This window comes from Anolis sagrei, chromosome X (assembly GCF_037176765.1).
Source record: "Anolis sagrei isolate rAnoSag1 chromosome X, rAnoSag1.mat, whole genome shotgun sequence".
In the NCBI taxonomy this organism is placed as follows: Eukaryota; Metazoa; Chordata; class Lepidosauria; order Squamata; family Dactyloidae; genus Anolis; species Anolis sagrei.
In genome coordinates, this window is record NC_090034.1 from 50,567,036 (window position 1) to 50,586,761 (window position 19,726).

At 41.6% G+C, this 19,726-nt stretch overlaps 1 protein-coding gene across 1 annotated transcript in view; it reads right to left on the reverse strand.

Moving 5' to 3' along the window:
* Positions 1 to 19,726, reverse strand: part of TM6SF2 (transmembrane 6 superfamily member 2) — a 38,658-nt gene that overhangs the window by 14,010 nt on the left and 4,922 nt on the right. Inside the window, exon 2 of the mRNA XM_060785171.2 lies at positions 3,610 to 3,704. Within this exon, the coding sequence (XP_060641154.2) occupies positions 3,610 to 3,704 (95 nt within the window). The remainder of the gene's footprint in view (positions 1 to 3,609; positions 3,705 to 19,726) is intronic.

A 19,726-nucleotide genomic window follows, 5' to 3' on the forward strand; every position in this document is an offset into this window, starting at 1 on the left:
AGTATCTATCATCTATCTATTTATAATCTATCTATCTATCTCTATCTATCTATTAGGCATGTGCAATAAAAATGGTTCTAAACTGTATTCAAAAGTAGGTGGGGCTCACCAAATATCATAACTTTGACTTATCCATGGATTTTTGACAAATCTTCAAAGTTTTTATAAAAACCTTTTTTTAGCAATCTTCGACTCTGCCTTCCCCTCCCTCCTCTGTCAGCCCTGATTGGCTGGAGAGGCATGCCAACAGGTTTGGCTTTGCCTCTCAGCAGAGCTTGGTTGCCCTGTGAATTTTAGCTCCGTCAAGGCTACATCCAAACATATCCGAAGCTTAAGAATCAAAGGCTCCTTTTAATTCAAATTTTTAATATGGGGGGGGGGGGGGGGGGGCTGTCAGCAAAAGGCATGTTGGAACTCACTTCAAAAGTGCTAAACATCTGAACTAGATCTGAATCAAGACTATTTCTGCATCAAATGCACAAGCCTACTATCTCTCTCTCTCTATCTATCTGTTTCTGTGTCTTGTATCTCCAGTATCTCTCTATCGTACCTATATCTCTATTGTATATATCTGTCTCTAGTATCTATCCATATCTATCTATCTATCTATCTCTAAAGCATCTATCCATCGCTAGCATCTAATCTATATTATCCATCTCTCTATCTATCTATCTATTTACAATATTTACACATTTCTTACCCCAAAGGGGACTCAGAGCAGATCACCGAACATACATCTGCGGCAAACATTCAATGCCATTTTATACACTAACAAGACAGACAGTTGTACATAGAAAGAGGTCTATATAATCTTTTCCCATCTTCGGCATCTCGGAGGCTTGTGCTCGGTTCTGGTCATGGGGGGGGGGGGGGAGGCATTGTTGCTCCATCTCCCTGCAGAAGAACTTTGTTCGTAAACTCCCTGCTTTGTCAAATTGCTGTCATTTTTCTGGCATTTCCTTATGAGTGCCGTAAAATACTTCCCCACTTTTAAGCGATACCTATTTATCTACTCACATTTCGCTTTCGAACCACTAGGAAGGCGTAAGCTGGGTTAAAAGCCAGGAGTTCACCCTGAACAGGGCTTCGAAATGTCAACATTTCGATTGACAAGATTTACTGCAGCTGGCAGTTTAATCTGAGGATGCTTGCCATAGATGCAGGTGAAACGTCAGGAGAGAATACCTCTAGAACATGGCCATATAGCCTGAAAAAACCTACAACAACCCATTATTATTATTATTATTATTATTATTATTATTATTATGCTCTATCTCCCCGAAGGGACTCAGGGCAGATTCCAACATAATAATAATAATAATAATAATAATAATAATAATAATAATAACAATTTATTTGTATTCTGCCCTATCTCCCTGGAGGGACTCAGGGCGGATTCCAAACATTATAGGCAAACATTCAATGCCTGAACACAACAACAATACACCCATAGTAATGAAATTTGGCAACCCATCATATAAAAACAAATTATGACTGAACAACTAAAATTAAATTTTAAAAAAGCAGCCTGTGAGACATAAGACAAAACATCAAACATTGAATAGAAGCATCAATTTCCCAGTTCCTTGGGGGCAAGTAGAGTGATAATTGCTCAAGATATCTATTAGCTGGTGGGGCAAACAGGACACAGATGTGGATGGTAGTTATTAATCACAGGTATAATTGTAGCATTACCAACTACTACAGTGGTTCTCAACCTTCCTAATACTGGTAGGGTTGGGGGGGGTTGATTTTTGTCATTTGGGAGTTGTAGTTGGGATTTATAGTTAACCTACAATCAAAGAGCATTCTGAACTACGCCAATGATGAAATTGAACCAAACTTGGCACACAGAACTCCGATGACTAATAGAAAATACTGGAAGGGTTTGGTGGGCATTGACCTTGAGTTTTGGAGTTGTAGTTCACCTATATCCTGAGAGCACTGTCGACTCAAACAATGATGGATCTGGACCAAGCTTGGCACAGATACCCAATATGCCCAAATGTGAACACTGGTGGAGTTTGGGGAAAATAGACCTTGACATTTGGGAGTTGTAGTTGCTGGGATTTATAGTTCACCAACAATCAAAGAGCATTCTGAACCCCACCAATGATAGAATTGGACCAGACTTCCCACACAGAACCTCCATGACCAACAGAAAATAATTTGTTTTCTGATGGTCGTTGATTACCCCTCTGACACCCCCTCGTGACCCCGCCCAGGAGTCCCGACCCCCAGGTTGAGAAACGCTGAACTACTACTACTACTACTACTACTCATAAGCCAGTGGGCAAAGGTAGATCTTCAGCTGTTTCTTGAAGGTGCAGAGGGAGGAGGCCATCCTTAACTCCTTAGGAAAGGAGTTCCAGAGGTGGCCACGGCGAACGCCCTTTCTCTCGTTCCCACCAACCGTGCTTGGGATGGGGGTGGGACTGAGAGGAGGGCCTCCTCCGATGACCACAGTGTCTGAGTTGGTCTATAGTGGGAGATGTGGTTCGTCATACAACAGCAAACATTCAATGCCTCCATAAAGCAAACATGTACCAACATAATTGCCCCAGAAAAACCCCACATATTAAAACATTAGAAACTAACATCAATAAATTAAACCAATCATAATGAAACAATTATACAATGATGTAAAATCTGAACATAAAACATTCACATTAATTTACAAAAGTCAACTATCGTTTTACAAAATGGTGTAGGTTGCTTTTGTGGCCAGAGTGGTTGTATGACCAGTGATGGTAACTGGGTTAATATAGACTAGAGAAGCCCGAATATGAAATAATTCTCAACCAGAGGTCTGGTAGTTATTATTATTATTATTATTATTATTATTAACTTTATTTATACCCCGCAAAATCTCCCGAAGGACTTGATGCGGCTTACAATGGCCAAGGCCGCCGACAACAATCTCGCAATGCCTAATCCTCCTCCTCTCCGTATGCTAATGAGAAAAGATGAACCTTTAATTGTGTTTTGAAGGAGATGAGGGAGGGGGCAGCTTTATTTCTTTAGGGAGGGAGTTCCAGAGGAGGAGGACGAACACGGAGAAAGCGCTCTCTCTCATTCCCACCAGCCGTACCTGAGATGGGGGTGGGACCGAGAGCAGTGCCTCTTCCGCCTCTCTTTCTATAGTATCTACCATCTATCTATTTCTATGTCTCATATCTATCTTTGTCTATCTATCTGTCTGTCTATCTATTTATCTACCTATCTCTTTCTATAGCATATATTTTTATTATTTTATTATTATTTACTGTACTTATACCCCACCCTTCTCACCCCTGAAGGGGGACTCAGGGTGGTTTACAAACTATGGCAATAATTCAATGCCAGATTCAGACAATAACGATCTTACCCATCCATTCATCTTTCTATCTCTAGTATCTAATCTATTTATCTATCTATCACTATATCTATCATCTCTTTCTCCAGTATCTATATTTTCTTTTTCCGGTATCTATCTATCTATCTATCTATCTATCTATCTATCTCTAGTAACAAATCTACCTATCTATCTTATCTATTTAGAATCAGCTTCGGGTTGCTTTCATCTCTTGTGAACCTTTTTTTTAAGCCTAAGGCTCGTTTGAATCCTACCGTAGTAAAGTGGATCCTGTGAGTGGCTTGGAAGATAGACCACAGCAAAGAGGAACGCCAGGGTTGCAAAACCACTCGCCGCAATGACCGAAGGGCTAGAGGGAGGGAAAGGAGAATAGTTACTTTTTGCAGGGAGCAGAGCTTGCAGAATCCCTTCCCCAGCATGGCTTCTGTCATCCTCCCTGAAATGCCTAAGAAAAAGTAACTTTTCTAAGCTCAGAGCCAAACATTACACCATTCATAAGCCTCCAAGCCAATCGATTATCTATCTATCTCTCTATCTTATCTATCTGTATATCTATCTCACTAGCTACCTATCTGTGCTGGCACAGCTTTGCCAGGAGATTTTAATTTCTTTTTCTTGCACTGTTAGTTTGCATGAATCTATTCAAGCTTTTTTTTTTTTTTTTTTTTTGCAATTGGGTAGATTTCCCCAGGTTGCAATCAAAGGGCCAACAACCTATCAATCATCATTAGAGCCTTTAGATCCGCCCCATTCCCCAGGTTTTGGAGGGAAAAGGGGACTTTCAGTTCGGTCTCACAGTTTGGAGCCCTACAGTAGGACGTGTGGGCTTTTTCTCTAACCCACCTGTAAAAAGCTTTGCTTCTTACAGCTCTGCCGGGGTTAAAGAAATAGATCTTACAGCTCTGCCGGGGCCAAAGATATAGATCTACAGCCAGCCTTTGCTGGGAAAAAGGAAAACCTCTACAGCTTTGCTGGAGAGTAAAGTTATAGTTCCACAGCCTTCGTGGAGAAACTAAAAGGACACCAGCTTGGCAGATCTGCAGCAACCATTGCCTGGTAAGGGACCACTCGGGCTATCCATAACGCAGCTTGGAGCCGGGAGTTGGGGCCTTATGCCAGCAGGGTTAAGAAAGTTTGCCCAAGGAGGGATCGGAAGGTTTCCCTAAAGAAGATAGGAACAGTTTGTCAAGCAGTTGCCTGTCCCTTGTCGGCAGATTGAGAAAGCTACCGGTTTTTCAAGATTATATGGCATTTTATTCATTTGTTCGAAGATTTAAGCCTTAATAAAGAACTTTGTTGGACTTATTTTGAGCCTCTACAGAACTTTGTTTTGGGAAACCTGTGGGACCCTTTAACTGAGGCACCCCGGCGTCCCGTTGGGCATACAGAAAGCACATCCTATAAACAGACATTGTCACAGGCCCAGCACGCGATAGCACACTATCCATTTATCATCTATGTCCCGAATCTATCTCTTTCTATAGTATCTACTATAGTATTTATCATTTCATTCTATAATATCTATCTATTGATCTGTCCATCTTTCTTATCTAGTTATCTTACCTATCTGTTTATCTATATCTATCTCTATATCTCGTATCTATCTTATCTATATCTAGTATCTATCTATCTATCTATCTATCTATTTATTTGCCATATTTATATACCGCCTTTCTCAGCCCAAAGGCGACTCAAGGTGGTTTACAGTCGGCAATCAATGCCCCCAACAACATAAAATATAGTTAAAAACATTAACATATAATCTAAGCCATATAAAAACCGTAGAAACAATAAAAACACACGTCCTCGGCGTCTCATTATTAAAATCATTTTCCAGTCGCATCGTTCAATCATTCCGTGGATCTAAATTAGCCTGTTACACTGCATTTGCAAGTGCTTGCTCAAAAAGTCAGGTTTTCACTTTTTTTCAAAATGTTAGGAACGAGGGGGCCGATCTGATATCTCTAAGGAGGGCATTCCATAGCCAAAGGGCCACCGCTGAGAAGGTCCCGTCTCTCGTTCCGATCAATCGCATCTGCGAAGGAGGCAGGACCGAGAGCAGGGCCTCCCCAGATGATCTATACTCCTCGTTGGTTCATAGGGAGAGATATATATCCATCTTGCTTCTCTAGTTATCTTGTTTATCTATCTGCCTGTTTATTGATCTATTTTTTCATATCTATCTTATCTATAGTATCTATCTTTCTATTTCTGTATCTCATATTTACCTAATCTATCCTTCCATCTTTCTTCTCTACTTACCTTGTTTATCTATCTATCTCTATATCTCACATCTATCTTATCGATCTTTCTATATCTCTTTATCTCATATCTGTCTGTTTCTAGTATCTATCTTTCTCTCTATTTTTATATCTCATATCTATCTCAGCTATCTATTCATTTCTAGTTATCTTATCTATCTGTTTATCTATCTCTTGATATCTTGCATCTATCTTATCTCTGTCTAGTATCTGTCGCACACTAGGTCAGGAACACCTTTTCATCTAGCATCAAACAGAGTCCAGTAGCTGCTAACTACAGATTTATTTTTTTTTACAAAAGGGGAAAAGGCAGTAGAAAAAGGTGCTATAAAATAGCAATAGTCATAGGATCATAGAATCATAGTGTTGGAAGAGACCTCATGGGCCATCCTGTCCAACCCCCTGCCAAGAAGCAGGAAAAACGTATTCAAAGCACCCCCGACAGATGGCCATCTCGCCTCTGTTTGAAAGCCTCCAAAGAAGAAGCCTCCACCACACTCCAGGACAGAGAGTACCACTGCTGAACGGCTCTCACATAGAATCATAGAAATCAGAATCATAGTCCAGAATACAAAGATCAATAGTCCAAAATGGTAATGTCCATGAAAATCCAAGATATCCAGATACAGGAAATCCAAGAATTAGGTACATGAAAACCTAAAATAACAAGGTACCTGAAAATCAAATTTCGGCATAGACCAGTGTTTCTCAAGCTGGGAGTCGGGACCCCTGGGGGGTCACAAGGAGCTTTCAGAGGGGTCACCTAAGACCATCAGAAAACATATTTCTGATGGTCTTAGGAATACCTTTGGCAGAGAAGGCTGAAGATCTCTCCACCTGTCCTTCTCTTCCTTTTTGAAAAGAGATGGCGAATCCACCTACCAAAAGCCCTCCTCCACTGTGATTGGCTGGCCTCTCAACCGGTTCTCAGCCTAGGGGAGGGCTGTTTCTGAGACTCCAAGCGGGGGAAGGGAGAGCAGGCATGCTCGGCACATAGCAGTGTGTTGCACATGTGTGGGCGAGGGAGAGTGTGTGAGGCTGGAGGGAGGTTCATGGAAGCGAGTCCAAGGCATGGGGGTTCTGTGTGGGAAGTTTGGCCCAATTCTATCATTGGTGGGGTTCAGAATGCTCTTTGATTGTAGGTGAACTATGAATCCCAGCAACTACAACTCCCAAATGTCAAGATCTATTTCCCCCGAACTCCACCAGTGTTCACATTTGGACATATTGAGTGTTTGTGCCAAGTTTGATCCAGATCTATCATTGTTTGGGTTCATAGTGCTCTTTGATTGTAGGTGAACTATAAATCCCAGCAACTACAACTCCCAAATGTCAAGATCTATTTTCCCCGAACCCCATCAGTGTTCACATTTGGGCATATTGAGTGTTTGTGCCAAGTTTGGTCCAGATCTATCATTGTTTGGGTTCATAGTGCTCTTTGGATGTAGGTGAACTACAACTCTAAAACTCAAGGTCAATGCCCACCAAACCTTTCCAGTATTTTCTGATGGTCATGGGAGTTCTGTGAGCCAAGTTTGATTCAATTGCATCATTGGTGGAGCTCAGAATGCTCTTTGATTGTAGGTTAACTATTAATTCCAGCAACTACAACTCCCAAATGACAAAATCAATCCTCCCAACCCCACCAGTATTCAAATTAGGGCGTATAGGGTGTTTGTGCCAAATTTGGTCCAGTGACTGAAAATACATCCTGCATATCAGATATTTACATTACGTTTCATAACAATAGCAAAATTACAGTCTTAAAAAGTTTTGAAGTAGCAATGAAAATAATTTTATTGTTGGGGGTCGCCACATGAGGAACTGTATTAAGGGGTTGCGGCATTAGGAAGGTTGAGAAACACTGCCATAGACAATAATTCATAGCATGAAAATAAGAACTTAAGCAAAGCAAAAATCCATATAGAAACATAGGCAAACTTGAGAGCCAGACATAAACGTGAAGTTAAAGCAAGGTTGTCTGCTCTGAAGAGCCCCGGGAAACAGCACCGAATTTAAGCTCAAACCTGACCCAACAAACATGAGATGAACTTTTTTTGCACCTGTGTTTCAAGGACTGTTTCTCACGAATTCTTTCCGCCCTTCTCATTAACCTTTCCTTAGCTCTCTCCATGCAGAGACCTAATCTTTTATCAGGAAGTAACTCCCCATCTTTTGAAGGCTGGGAAGGTCCAAGAAACTGATTCTCAAGATAAACATCCTCTGTTTCTTCTGCAGCTGTTGGCATGTCTCTGTGATCTATGGCCTGCATTTCTATCTATGGTTCAACCTGAGGAACAAACACAGACTCAGTGAATATCTCATCCTCAGAATCATCAGAATCCGCAGCATCCTGCTGAGCCCCAACAGTATCTAACTTACTGTATATACTCGAGTATAAGCCTAGTTTTTCAGCTCCTTTTTTAGGCTGAAAAAGCCCCCCTCGGCTTATACTTGAGCCAAGATTATTCATTATTTTACTCTGTTACTAGTATTATTTTTATTATATTTATTTTATTACTCTATTTATTATTATTTTTATGACATTTATTATTTTACTCTATTATTATTATCACATTTATTATTTTACTCTATTATTATCACATTTATTATTTTACTCTATTATTTTTATTACATTTATTATTTTATTCTCTATTATTACATTTATTATTTTACACTATTTATCATTGTTATTATTACATTTATTATTTTGCTCTCTTTATTGTGATTGGAAGGATATGTAAGCACATTTACATTGAAGGAGGCTAGAATAATGGTTTTATCAGAGTTGGGCAGTCTTAAATTACAGTTTTATGTAAATATTAAACAACATTGAACCGCCTGAGGCTTCAATTAATGTAATTTTATTGGTATCTATTTTTATTTTGAAATTGAGCAGTAGTGGCTGCATTTCCCATCCTCGGCTTATACTCGAGTCAAAACGTTTTCCCAGTTTTTGTGGTAAAATTAGGTGCCTCGGCTTATATACAGGCTGGCTTATACTTGAGTATATATGGTATCTATTTCCAAATCTTGCATCTATCTCATATCTATTATCTAATATATCTATTTCTATCTCTCATGTCTAATTATCTCTTTCTATAGCACCTCTCTATCCATCTCCCCCTCTCTCTCTCTCTCTCTCTCTGTGTGTGTGTGTCTCTCTCTAGTATCTAATCTATCTATCCATCTACTTGTAACTAGGGATATTAGACACTGGATTACAAACAGCTGATATTAATGAAAGTTTCATCATCATCAACAACAACAACATAATCCGCACCCAAGGTTAATGGATCCCTGCCAAACTACAACTCTCAGGATACCTTAGCACAGGGCCATGGCCTTTTCCATGCAAAGCTATGGAAGGAACATGCATCACAAACCTCCACCTCATTCTCTGAAGATCACCTGGGAAGGAATCCCACTGGAGCATTGCAGCGCACCCAAATACCTGGGAGTCGCTTTGGACCGTGCTCTTACCTACAAGAAGCATTGCCTGAACATCAAGCAAAAAGTGGGTGCTAGAAACAATATCATACGAAAGCTGACTGGCACAACCTGGGGATCACAACCAGATACAGTGAAGACATCTGCCCTTGCGCTGTGCTACTCCGCTGCTGAGTATGCATGCCCAGTGTGGAACACATCTCACCACACTAAAACAGTGAATGTGGCTCTGAATGAGACATGCCGCATTATCACGGGATGTCTACGCCCTACACCACTGGAGAAATTACACTGCTTAGCCGGTATTGCACCACCTGACATCCGCCGGGAAGTGGCAGCCAATAGTGAAAGGACCAAGGCAGAGACATCTCCAGCTCATCCCAGCACGTCAACGACTTAAATCCAGACATAGTTTTCTAAGATCTACAGAGACACTCGCTGGAACACCTCAGCAAGCGAGAGTCCAAAAGTGGCAGGCTCAAACCCAGAACCTCAACCAATGGCTGATACCAAATGAGAGACTCCCCCCTGGGCACACAGAAGACTGGGAGACTTGGAAGGCGCTGAACAGACTGCACTCTGGCACCACGAGATGCAGAGCCAACCTTCAGAAATGGGGCTACAAAGTGGAATCCTCGACATGCGAGTGCGGAGAGGAGCAAACCACAGACCACCTACTGCAATGCAACCTGAGCCCAGCAACATGCACAATGGAGGACCTTCTTGCAGCAACACCAGAAGCACTCCAAGTGGCCAGATACTGGTCAAAGGACATTTAATCTACTACCAAACTCACACATTTTGTATTTTCTCTGTTTGTTTGCTTTGTTCTGTTAGAAATGTAATATAATCGAATGGCCGCCCTGACACGAGAAATAAATAAAAATAAACCTCATTCTCAGCCAAGTTGCAGAGCTGCAGTTTGCTGCAGTTGCAACTTTCCAAACCGAATGGGAGATAGAAAGATAGATATATTAGATAATAGATATAAGGTAGATGTGAGATATGGAAATAGATAATGCTGCAACACAGAGGGATTTCTAGTCCTCTGAAATATAGAATCCTAGAGTTGGAAGGGACCTCTAAAAGCCATCTAGTCCAACACTATTGGGCCAGGCAGGAAGGCACCATCAAAGCCCTCTCAACAGATGGCCATCCAGAGAAGGAAACTCCATTGGACTTCAGAGCACACTGCCTCTATGGATATTCTATTTCAGTTCTTGTGGCTTATAAGCACTGCAATATAATAATAATAATAATAATAATAATAATAATAATAATTAATAAATAAACAAAACACACACACATATACAGTATATACACACACACACTGCAGTAATAATGTGTCATTGGCTTGGCTTTGCCGGCCGGTTTCCTTTTTTGCACGGCTGCAGACGGGATCAAAGTTCGCATAGTGCACACGTTGGAGCCGGCCGTTCAGAGTGCGACACCGAGCCAAGTCCATTGTGTGTGGAAATGCAATTTGTCATTTACTTTATATATATTGTGTTTTACTCATGTTGTGAGCTGACTTGTGGCACAAGTCCTTTGGGGAGATGGGTCGGGATAGAAATAAAGATAATAGTATTATTAGTATTATTGGTTTTATTATTATTTCAGAGCCTAAGGAAGAGGCTGAATTCATAGAATTGCTGAATCCTAGCGTTGGAACAGAGGCCATCCAGTCCAGCCCCATTCAGCCAGGCTGGAAGGCACCATCCGATCCCTCCTGACAGATGAACATCCAATCATAGATATGATAGATAGATATGATTAGGGTGTGTATGTGTGTTGGTGTATATATGATTGAGATAGATTATTGAGATAGATAGGTATGATTAAGATGTCTCTGTGTGTGTGTGTGTGTGTGTGTGTATATGAAGGAGATAGGTATATCACAGAATCCGATCCCTCCCAAAAGATAGCCATTCATCTATCTATCTATCTATCTATCTATCTATCTATCTATCTATCTATCTATCTATCTATGCTCTGTTCGTTTTGAGGGACATCATAACTCAAAAACCACTGGACTAATTGCCACCAAATTTGGCCACAAGACACCAACTAACCCAAAAAGTGACTTTCACTAAAAAAAATATGATTTTGTCATTTGGGAGTTGTAGTTGCTGGGATTTATAGTTCACCTGCAATCAAAGAGCATTCTGAACAGCACCAATGATGGAATTGAACCAAACTTGGCACACAGAACTCCCATGACCAACAGAAAACACTAGAAGGGTTTGGTGGGCATTGACCTTAAATTTTGGAGTTGCAGTTCACCTACATCAAGAGAACACTGTGGACTCAAACAATGAAGGATCTAGACCAAACTTGGCATGAATACTCCATATGCCCGGATATGGACACATATGGAGTTTGGGGGGAAATAGACCTTGACATTTGGGAGTTGTAGTTACTGGGATTTATAGTTCACCTACAGTCAAAGAGCATTCTGAACCACACCAACGATAGGATTGGGTGCAACTTCCCACACAGAATCCCCATGACCAACAAAAAATATTGTGTTTTCTGGTGGTCTTTGGTGACTGTTCTGACACCCCCTCGTGACCCCCTCGAGGGGTTTTGACCCCCAGATTGAGAAATGCTGCCTTAAGGCCATCCAGTCCAACTCCCTTCACCAGGGCAAGAAAACATAATCAAAGCCCTCCTGACAGAGCCATCCAGCCATAGGTATAGATAGATATATACGATTCACACACACACACACACACACACACACACATATACGTATATGACAGATATAGTATCGTAGATTTGAAAGGGACCTCTAAAAGAAGGACAATTATATGTTGCATTTCCAGAGTAGGTAAACCAGACAATCTCTACATCAACACTGCCAAAGAAACAGCAAGAAATATTGTTTACCCACAAGCAGAAAGAAATTACATGTATTAGAAACCAACACTTTCTCATTACTTTATTTTCCAGATCAACAGACTGGGCCACAGCAACGCCTGGCAGGGGACAGCTATATAAATGAACGACAGATCTATCATAAAATCTTAAGAGCTGAATGAGATCCAGTTTAGCCACATTCTGCCAGACAGGAGGATGCCATCTAATCTTTCCCAATAAATGGCCATCCAATCATAGATATGATCGAGAGAGATATGAGTAAGATTTACACAAACACACACACATATATATATGAGATAGGTATATCACAGAATCCAATCCCTCCTGAAAGATGGCCATCCATTCATAGTTGGATGAGACAAAAAAGGGTTCATCTAGTCCAACACCATTCAGCCAGGATGGAAGACACAATTCGATCCCTCCCGACAGATGGCCATCCAATAATAGATATAATAGATATGATTAAGGTGTGTGTGTATATATGTGTGCGTGCATGTCTGTGTGATAGAATACTACAGAATCCAATCCCTCCCGAATGATGGCCATACATTCTCTCATATATATATCTCACAGAATGTTCAGAGTTAAGTGAGACCCTAAGGGTTCATCCAGCCCAACCCTATTCTGCTAGACAGACATCACCAATCTCTCCCAACAGTTGGCCATCCAACTTTTGCTTCTAGGCCTCCCCACTGGACTCTCACACAGCATTTCCAGTGTCTTATCCTTAGGAAGTCCTTCCTAATTTTTGTGTGGGATCTCTTTCCCTGCCATTGGCTCTATCTCGTAGTCTCTAGGCTAAAAAGCAAGGGAACCTCCTTTCCAATATTTGAACATGGCTCTTTTCCAAGATAAAACAGGTGTGGCTTTCTGTTTTTTGTTTTTTTAATGAAATTAATCCAAAGTTCAGGTGACTTCATAGGAGGCAGGGTTCAACTTTGGCACCGAAACGGAGTCTTTTTCTGGCTCCATTTATCAATGGAACTCAATGCTATGACATCATTAAGGGGTGTGCATTATTATTATTAGGGTAATTATTATTATTATTATTATTATTAATCTCTTGATTGAGATTAAAAGCGGCTATTAATATTTTAATATGTAGTGCTATTCATATTATAATTATTATAATTATTATAATCCAGTTTTAATCTCTTAATTGAGATGTGGCTATTTGTTGCTGTTTTCATATGTAGTAATTATTATTGTTATTTCACTTTTATTTCTCAAATGAGACAATAAACTTTTGATGCTGTATTAAAAATAATGATGATGATGATGATGATGATGATGATGATGATACCTGCTTTTATCTCTCAACTGAGACAGAAAGCTATCGGTTCTGTATTATTATTATTATTATTATTATTAGGCTTTATTTCTCGATTGAGACACAAAGCTATTGATGCTGTATTATTATTAATAATAATGATGATGATGATAATAATAATAATAATAATGATATCTGCCTTTATCTACACTGAGACACAAAGCTTTGGATGCTATATTATTATATTATTGTCTTGTTGAAGGCTTTCATGGCCGGAATCACTGGTTTGCTGTTAGTCCTCCGGGTTGTGTTGCCATGTTTCAGAAGCATTCTCTCCTGATGTTTTGCCTACATCTATGGCAGGCATCCTCAGAGGTTGAGGGGTCTGCTGGAAAACTAGGCAAGTGGGGTTTATATATCTGTGGAATAATGTCCAGGGTGGGAGAAAGAACTCTTTCCTCCTTGAGGCAAGCGTGAATGTTACCATTGACTACCTTGATTAGCATGGAATGGCCTTGCAGCTTCAGAGTCTGGCTGATTCCTGCCTGGGGGAATCCTTTGTTGGGAGGTATTAGCTGGCCCTGATTGTTTCCTGTCTGGAGTGTTGGTCTTTATTTGCTGCCCTGATATTAGAGTTTTTTAAATACTGGTAGCCAGATTGTGTTCATTTTCATGGTTTCCTCCTTTCTGTTGAAATTTCCCACATGCTTGTGAATAGCCTAACATAGTGGCCATATACTGGGCTAAAGGGCGAGGCAGGGGCTTGTGCCAATACAGATGCAAGGACAGGACTGGTGGGAAACGACAAGTGCCAAATGATAAGTTTGGGCTAGAAGGGCCAAGTCAATTTGAGCAATACAACTATAAGGCAGGGACAGTAGTAAAGTGCAAGAGCCAGACATTGCGTTATGGCTGGAGAGGCCACAATTTTCTAGTGAACTGATTAATTGAAAATGTGGAACATCCACGTTTTCAATTCTTTACGGAAAGTGGACAGGATGGGCGCTAATCTAATCTCCCTGGGGAGAGAGTTCCAGAGCCAGGGGGCCACCACCGAGAAGACCTTCTCCCTCGTCCCCACCAACTGAGCTTGAGACAGAGGTGGGAGCGAGAGAGGGTCCTCCCCAGAAGATCTTAGAGCCTATTGTAAGCCACCCTGAGTCCCCCCTCGGGGGTGAGAAGGCGGGGTATAAATGCTTGAAATAAATAATAATAAATGGAGCTCTCACACGTTAGGGGAAGATGCGATCGTGAAGATAGGCAGAACCCGAAATGTTTAGGGCTTTGTAGGTAATCTGCCCCTTGAATTGAAACAGAAAGCTTATCAGCAGACAGGGGAGTTGTTTTAACAGGGGAATTGACTTTTCCCTGTAGTTCGCTCCAGTTAGCAACCTGACATTGCAGCTTCAAAGCCTGACTGTTGCTGCCTGGGGTAATCCTTTGTTGAAAGTTGTTAGCTGGCCCTGATTGTTTCCTGTCCGGAATTCCCCTGTTTTCTGAGTCTTGCTCTTTATTTACTGTCCCGATTCTAGAGTTTTTAACATACTGGTAGGCAAATTTTGTTCATTTTCATAGTTTCCTCCTTTCTGTTGAAATGGTCAACATGCTTGTGGATGTCAGTGGCTTTTCTGTGTAGTCTGACATGGTGGTTGTTAGAGTGGTCCAGCATTGCTGTGTCCAGGTTGTTTCATCCAGTGCTCTGCTATGGCTGACTTCTCAGGTTGAATGGGTCTGCAGTGCCTTTCCTGGTTCTTGATTCGTGTGTGGGTAGTGCTGCTGCATTTGGTGGTTCCTATGTAGACTTGTCCACAGTTGCATATTACACGGGAGACTTCTGCAGAGGTGAGAGGACCCCTCTTGTCCTTTGCTGAACGGAGCATTTGTTGGATTTTTATAGTGAGTCTGTAGATAGTTTGTAGGTTGTGTTTCTTCATCAGCTTCTCTATGCGGTCAGTTGTTCCCTTGATGTATGGCAAGAGCACTTGACTACTATTATATTATTAATAATAATGATTTGTTTATATATTTATTTTTAGTATTTATATCCCGTCCTTCTCACCCCGGAGGGCAGCTTACAAAAGGCAACAATTAGATACCAGCAATATACAAGTAAAATATCACAATTCAAACACTTGTGTACACTCAATTTAAGACAGTCCACCAGTTCAAACTCATGGTTCAGGTCAATCCATAGTCGGTCACTTAAAACAATCTCTTCCTAGTTGCTACCTCTACTGTTGAAATACTTGACTCCACAGCCAGATTTTGAGTTTTTTATTAAAGGCCAGGAGGGAGGGGGCATGTCTAATTTCATTGGGGAGGGTGTTCCACAGTTGAGGGGCCACTACGGAGAAGGCCCTGTCTCAAGCAGGGTCTCCCCAGATGATCTCAATGTCCTTGGTAGTTCGTAGAGGGTGATACGTTCAGATACGTTCAGACAGGTAAACTGGGCCAGAACCGTTTACAGCTTAGAATTGTGCTCGGTAGTAGACAGGCAGCCAGTGGAGCTGGCATAACAGGGGGATTGTATGCTCCCTGAACCCCGCTCCAGTAAGCAACCTGGCTGCCATCCATTGGACTAAATCAGGGCTCCTCAAACTTTTTAAACAGAGGGCCAGGTCTCAGTCCCTCAAACTGTTGGAGGGCCGGATTATAATTTGAAAAAAACATGAATGAATTCCTATGCACACTGCACATATCTTATTTGTAGTGCAAAAATCACTTTAAAACAAAACAATAATTAAAATGAAGAACAATTTTCAGAAATATAAACTTATTCGTATTTCATTGGGAAGTGTGGACCTGCTTTTGGCTGATGAGATAGGCTGATGAGCTGGGCATGTTTAGCCTGAAGAAGAGAAGGCTGAGAGGAGATATGATAGCCATGTATAAATATGTGAGAGGAAGCCACAGGGAAGAGGGAGCAAGCTTGTTTTCTGCTGCCCTGGAGACTACGACGCGGAACAATGGCTTCAAACTACAAGAGAGGAGATTCCATCTGAACATGAGGAAGAACTTCCTGACTGTGAGAGCCGTTCAGCAGTGGAACTCTCTGCCCCGGAGTGTGGTGGAGGCTCCTTCCTTGGAAGCTTTTAAACAGAGGCTGGATGTCCATCTGTCAGGGGTGATTTGAATGCAATATTCCTGCTTCTTGGCAGGGGGTTGGACTGCATGGCCCATGAGGTCTCTTCCAACTCTTTGATTCTATGATTCTATGATTGTTGTTGTTGTGTGCTTTTAAGTCCTTTCAGACTTAGGTTGACCCTGAGCTAGGGCCGGGTAAATGACCTTGGAGAGCCATATCCGGCCCTCGGGTCTTAGTTTGAGGACCTCTGAAGGCAAACCTGTGCCTTCAGGAGGAGTGTAACCCCATCCAGCACAGGATGTAATCCTATACCTGTCTGGCCTTATGACTGACCAGGAGGATGTCTGTCTTTTCTGGACTCCAAAGGACAATGGGTGTGAAGCCAAGCAGATGTCCCCCAGAAACACCTTATGGGAACGGCCGTCCAGGAAGGATTGGAGCCACTGCAGAACAGTACCTCCAAGGCCCATTCCCGCAAAGCATCCCAGAAGGACTGCCGTTAACATGGTGTCCAAGCCCAAACGGATCAGAGCGACTTTGTCCGCAAAGAACCAAGCAAATGCTTCGCAGTGGGCTGTCAAGTTGTCAGTGATCCATGCTAACGATATCTAGCTTTTATCTCTCTTAATGCTGGATACTTGTCTTCCAACTCATTATTATTGGGGCCAATCCTTACATTTATATTACCCTTTATGTAAAGATGTGATTTGGGAAATTTACGAGGGTTGAATGAAAAGTAATGCCTCCACCTGCGTAACTTCTCAGCAGATGGCAGTACTGGTATGCAGCAGTTACTGGCTTATTCAGTATACTCTCCTCTACAGTTCCATTTTGGCAGGAAGCCTTAACATTGAACGTTTGTGTTGTTAAAGTGGAGAATATGGAACCCTGCGCAGACGGTCGGTCAATGCGACTTAAGCAACGTGCAGTCATTGAATTCTTGACAGCAGAAGGTGTCACCCCAAAGGAGATTAATCAGAGAATGGAAGTTGGTTATGGTGATTGTGTTGATGGGAGTACTGTGTGTCATTGGCGAGTAAGTTTAAAGATGTTGAGTTGGGAACATCTGACTTGCGTGACAAAAAACGAGTTGGACGTCCTGTGACAGCAACCACCGAGTTTCACAAGAAAAAGATTGACAGATTGACTCAGGACAATTGTCGTATCACTCAGAGAGAAATTTCAAGCATAATCAGCATTTCACAAGAACGTGTGGGTCACATTACTGCTTTGCTTGGCTATTGGAAGATCGGTGCACGATTGGTACCCAGGATGCTGGCGCCTAAAACCCGCCCAACGATGCACAGTACTCACATCAACACAATCATCATAAGCAGCTTGCATTCTCTGATGAATCTCCTTTGGGGTGACACCTTTTGCTGTCAAAAATTCAATGACTGCACATTGCTTAAGTCGCATTGACTAACCGACTGTGCAGGGTTCCATACTTCGCACTTTAACAACACAACCGTTCAATGCTAAGGCTTCCCGCCAAAATGGAACTGTAGAGGAGAGTCTACTGAACAAGCCAGTACCTGCCGCATACTAGTACTGCCATCTGTTGAGGAGTTATGAAGGTGGAGGCATTACTTTTCATTCAAACCTCGTAGTTAGTATTGAGAGGAAGTACTTATCTAGTTTACCCCAAGTCTCTTTAGTTGGAGTTTTGGATTTGAGCAGTGGAATGTCATGAATAGAGAGCTGTTGGTGTTATAGCTTAATTGAACGGCTCAATTAAGCTACAACATTGGCCAGTAGTGAAGTTGACACTAGAACAGCAAGATCCACCCATAGCACAGCCTTTTGTGCTTCACCGGCTGGAGTTCAGGGAATAAGTTACAAAACTGTTTAGAGCAATGTTTGTTTATTTATTTACCATATTTGTATACCGCCCTTCTCAGCCTGAAGGTAACTCAGGGCACTTAACAGTTGGCAACATTTGATGCCTCAGTGTTATCCCACGTGATCTCTTCGATCATCTGGAGAGGCCCTGCTCTCACTCCCGCCGATTGGTGGGGATGAAGGAGAGGGCCTTCTCTGTGGTGGCCCCCTGACTCTGGAACTTCCTAAGGATATCAGGGAAGCCCCCACATTGGCAGTCTTTAGGAGGAGCCTGAAAACGTGGCTGTTCCAGTGTGCCTTCCCTGAATAAGGAAATAATTCCCAACAAAATGTCCTCAGAAGCACTTTAACTACTCATTAGGTTGCTCTCCATTCATTTCTTTTAAAGCCCTCCTACCAGATACATCCTACCTCTGTTCATGCCCAGCGGCCATAGGTTTTTTAAATCCTTGCGTGTTATTGTTTATATGTATATTAATTGTGTTGTTTTTTGCTTACTGCTTTCTGTTTTATTGATGTGTTGTCGGGCTTGGCCTCATGTAAGCCCCTCCGAGTCCCTTGGGGAGATGGTAGCGGGGTATAAATAAAGTATTATTATTATTTATTATTATTATCCATAACCCATGTTTTTTTGCAGTAGGATCACATCGAAGGTAGAGATATAATTACTAAAGTGGCTGCCGTTCCATTTATTTGCCCAGCCCACAATGTTCCAGAAAATAATAATAATATTAATAATAATAATACAGTTTATTTCTACCTCGCCACCATCTCCCCGAAGGGACTCAAGGCGGCTAACAAAATACAGCGAAATGCCGCATATAGACAATACATAAATCTAAAATGACAAAACCATAGAGTTACAATCACGTACATACATAATTACGATGCAAAACATTAAAATTCATAAAATGCAGCCATAGCTGTGGATAAAAACCCTTAGAAGAGAATACTTCTGGGGTCACTCACATCAATCATCGTGGCTAATCTGATCTGAGAGTCCCTTTGGATATTGCCTGATATGCCCATTTGCCTTGGGCTTAGGTCTGGGGGTCATCAGGGATAAAACAGGGCCTGGAACTTGAGGATCCAAGGAGGGAATTTCTGTTTGGGATACAGCAGGTTTAAGGACTACATTGGCGGGATAGAGTTTAGGAGGGGATACCCTGGCTTCTCTTCAAATCATATAAATCTTTCGCCGCGGGTAGAGCAATGAGTTAAACCCTTGTGCTGCTGAACTGCTGACCATAAGGTTGGCAGTTCAAATCTGTGGAACTGGGTGAGCTCCCACTGTAAGCCCTAGCTCCTGGCAACCTAGCAGTTAGAAAACATGCAAATCACTCAATAGGTACCATTTCGGCGGGAATGACTGTTATTTACAATAATTCACAATCTTTATAAAGAGACATGGAAAAGTACCTAAAATAGTTTAGTTTTTAAATAAAAAATTCAGTAATAAAATATTGCTTGAAATACATTTTAAAAATGTAGGTTCCATGAATATTGATTGCACCATCATGTCTCAATATTTCACTTCCATTGTTATTTACAGTCAGTCATGTTGGCCACACGACCAGGGGATG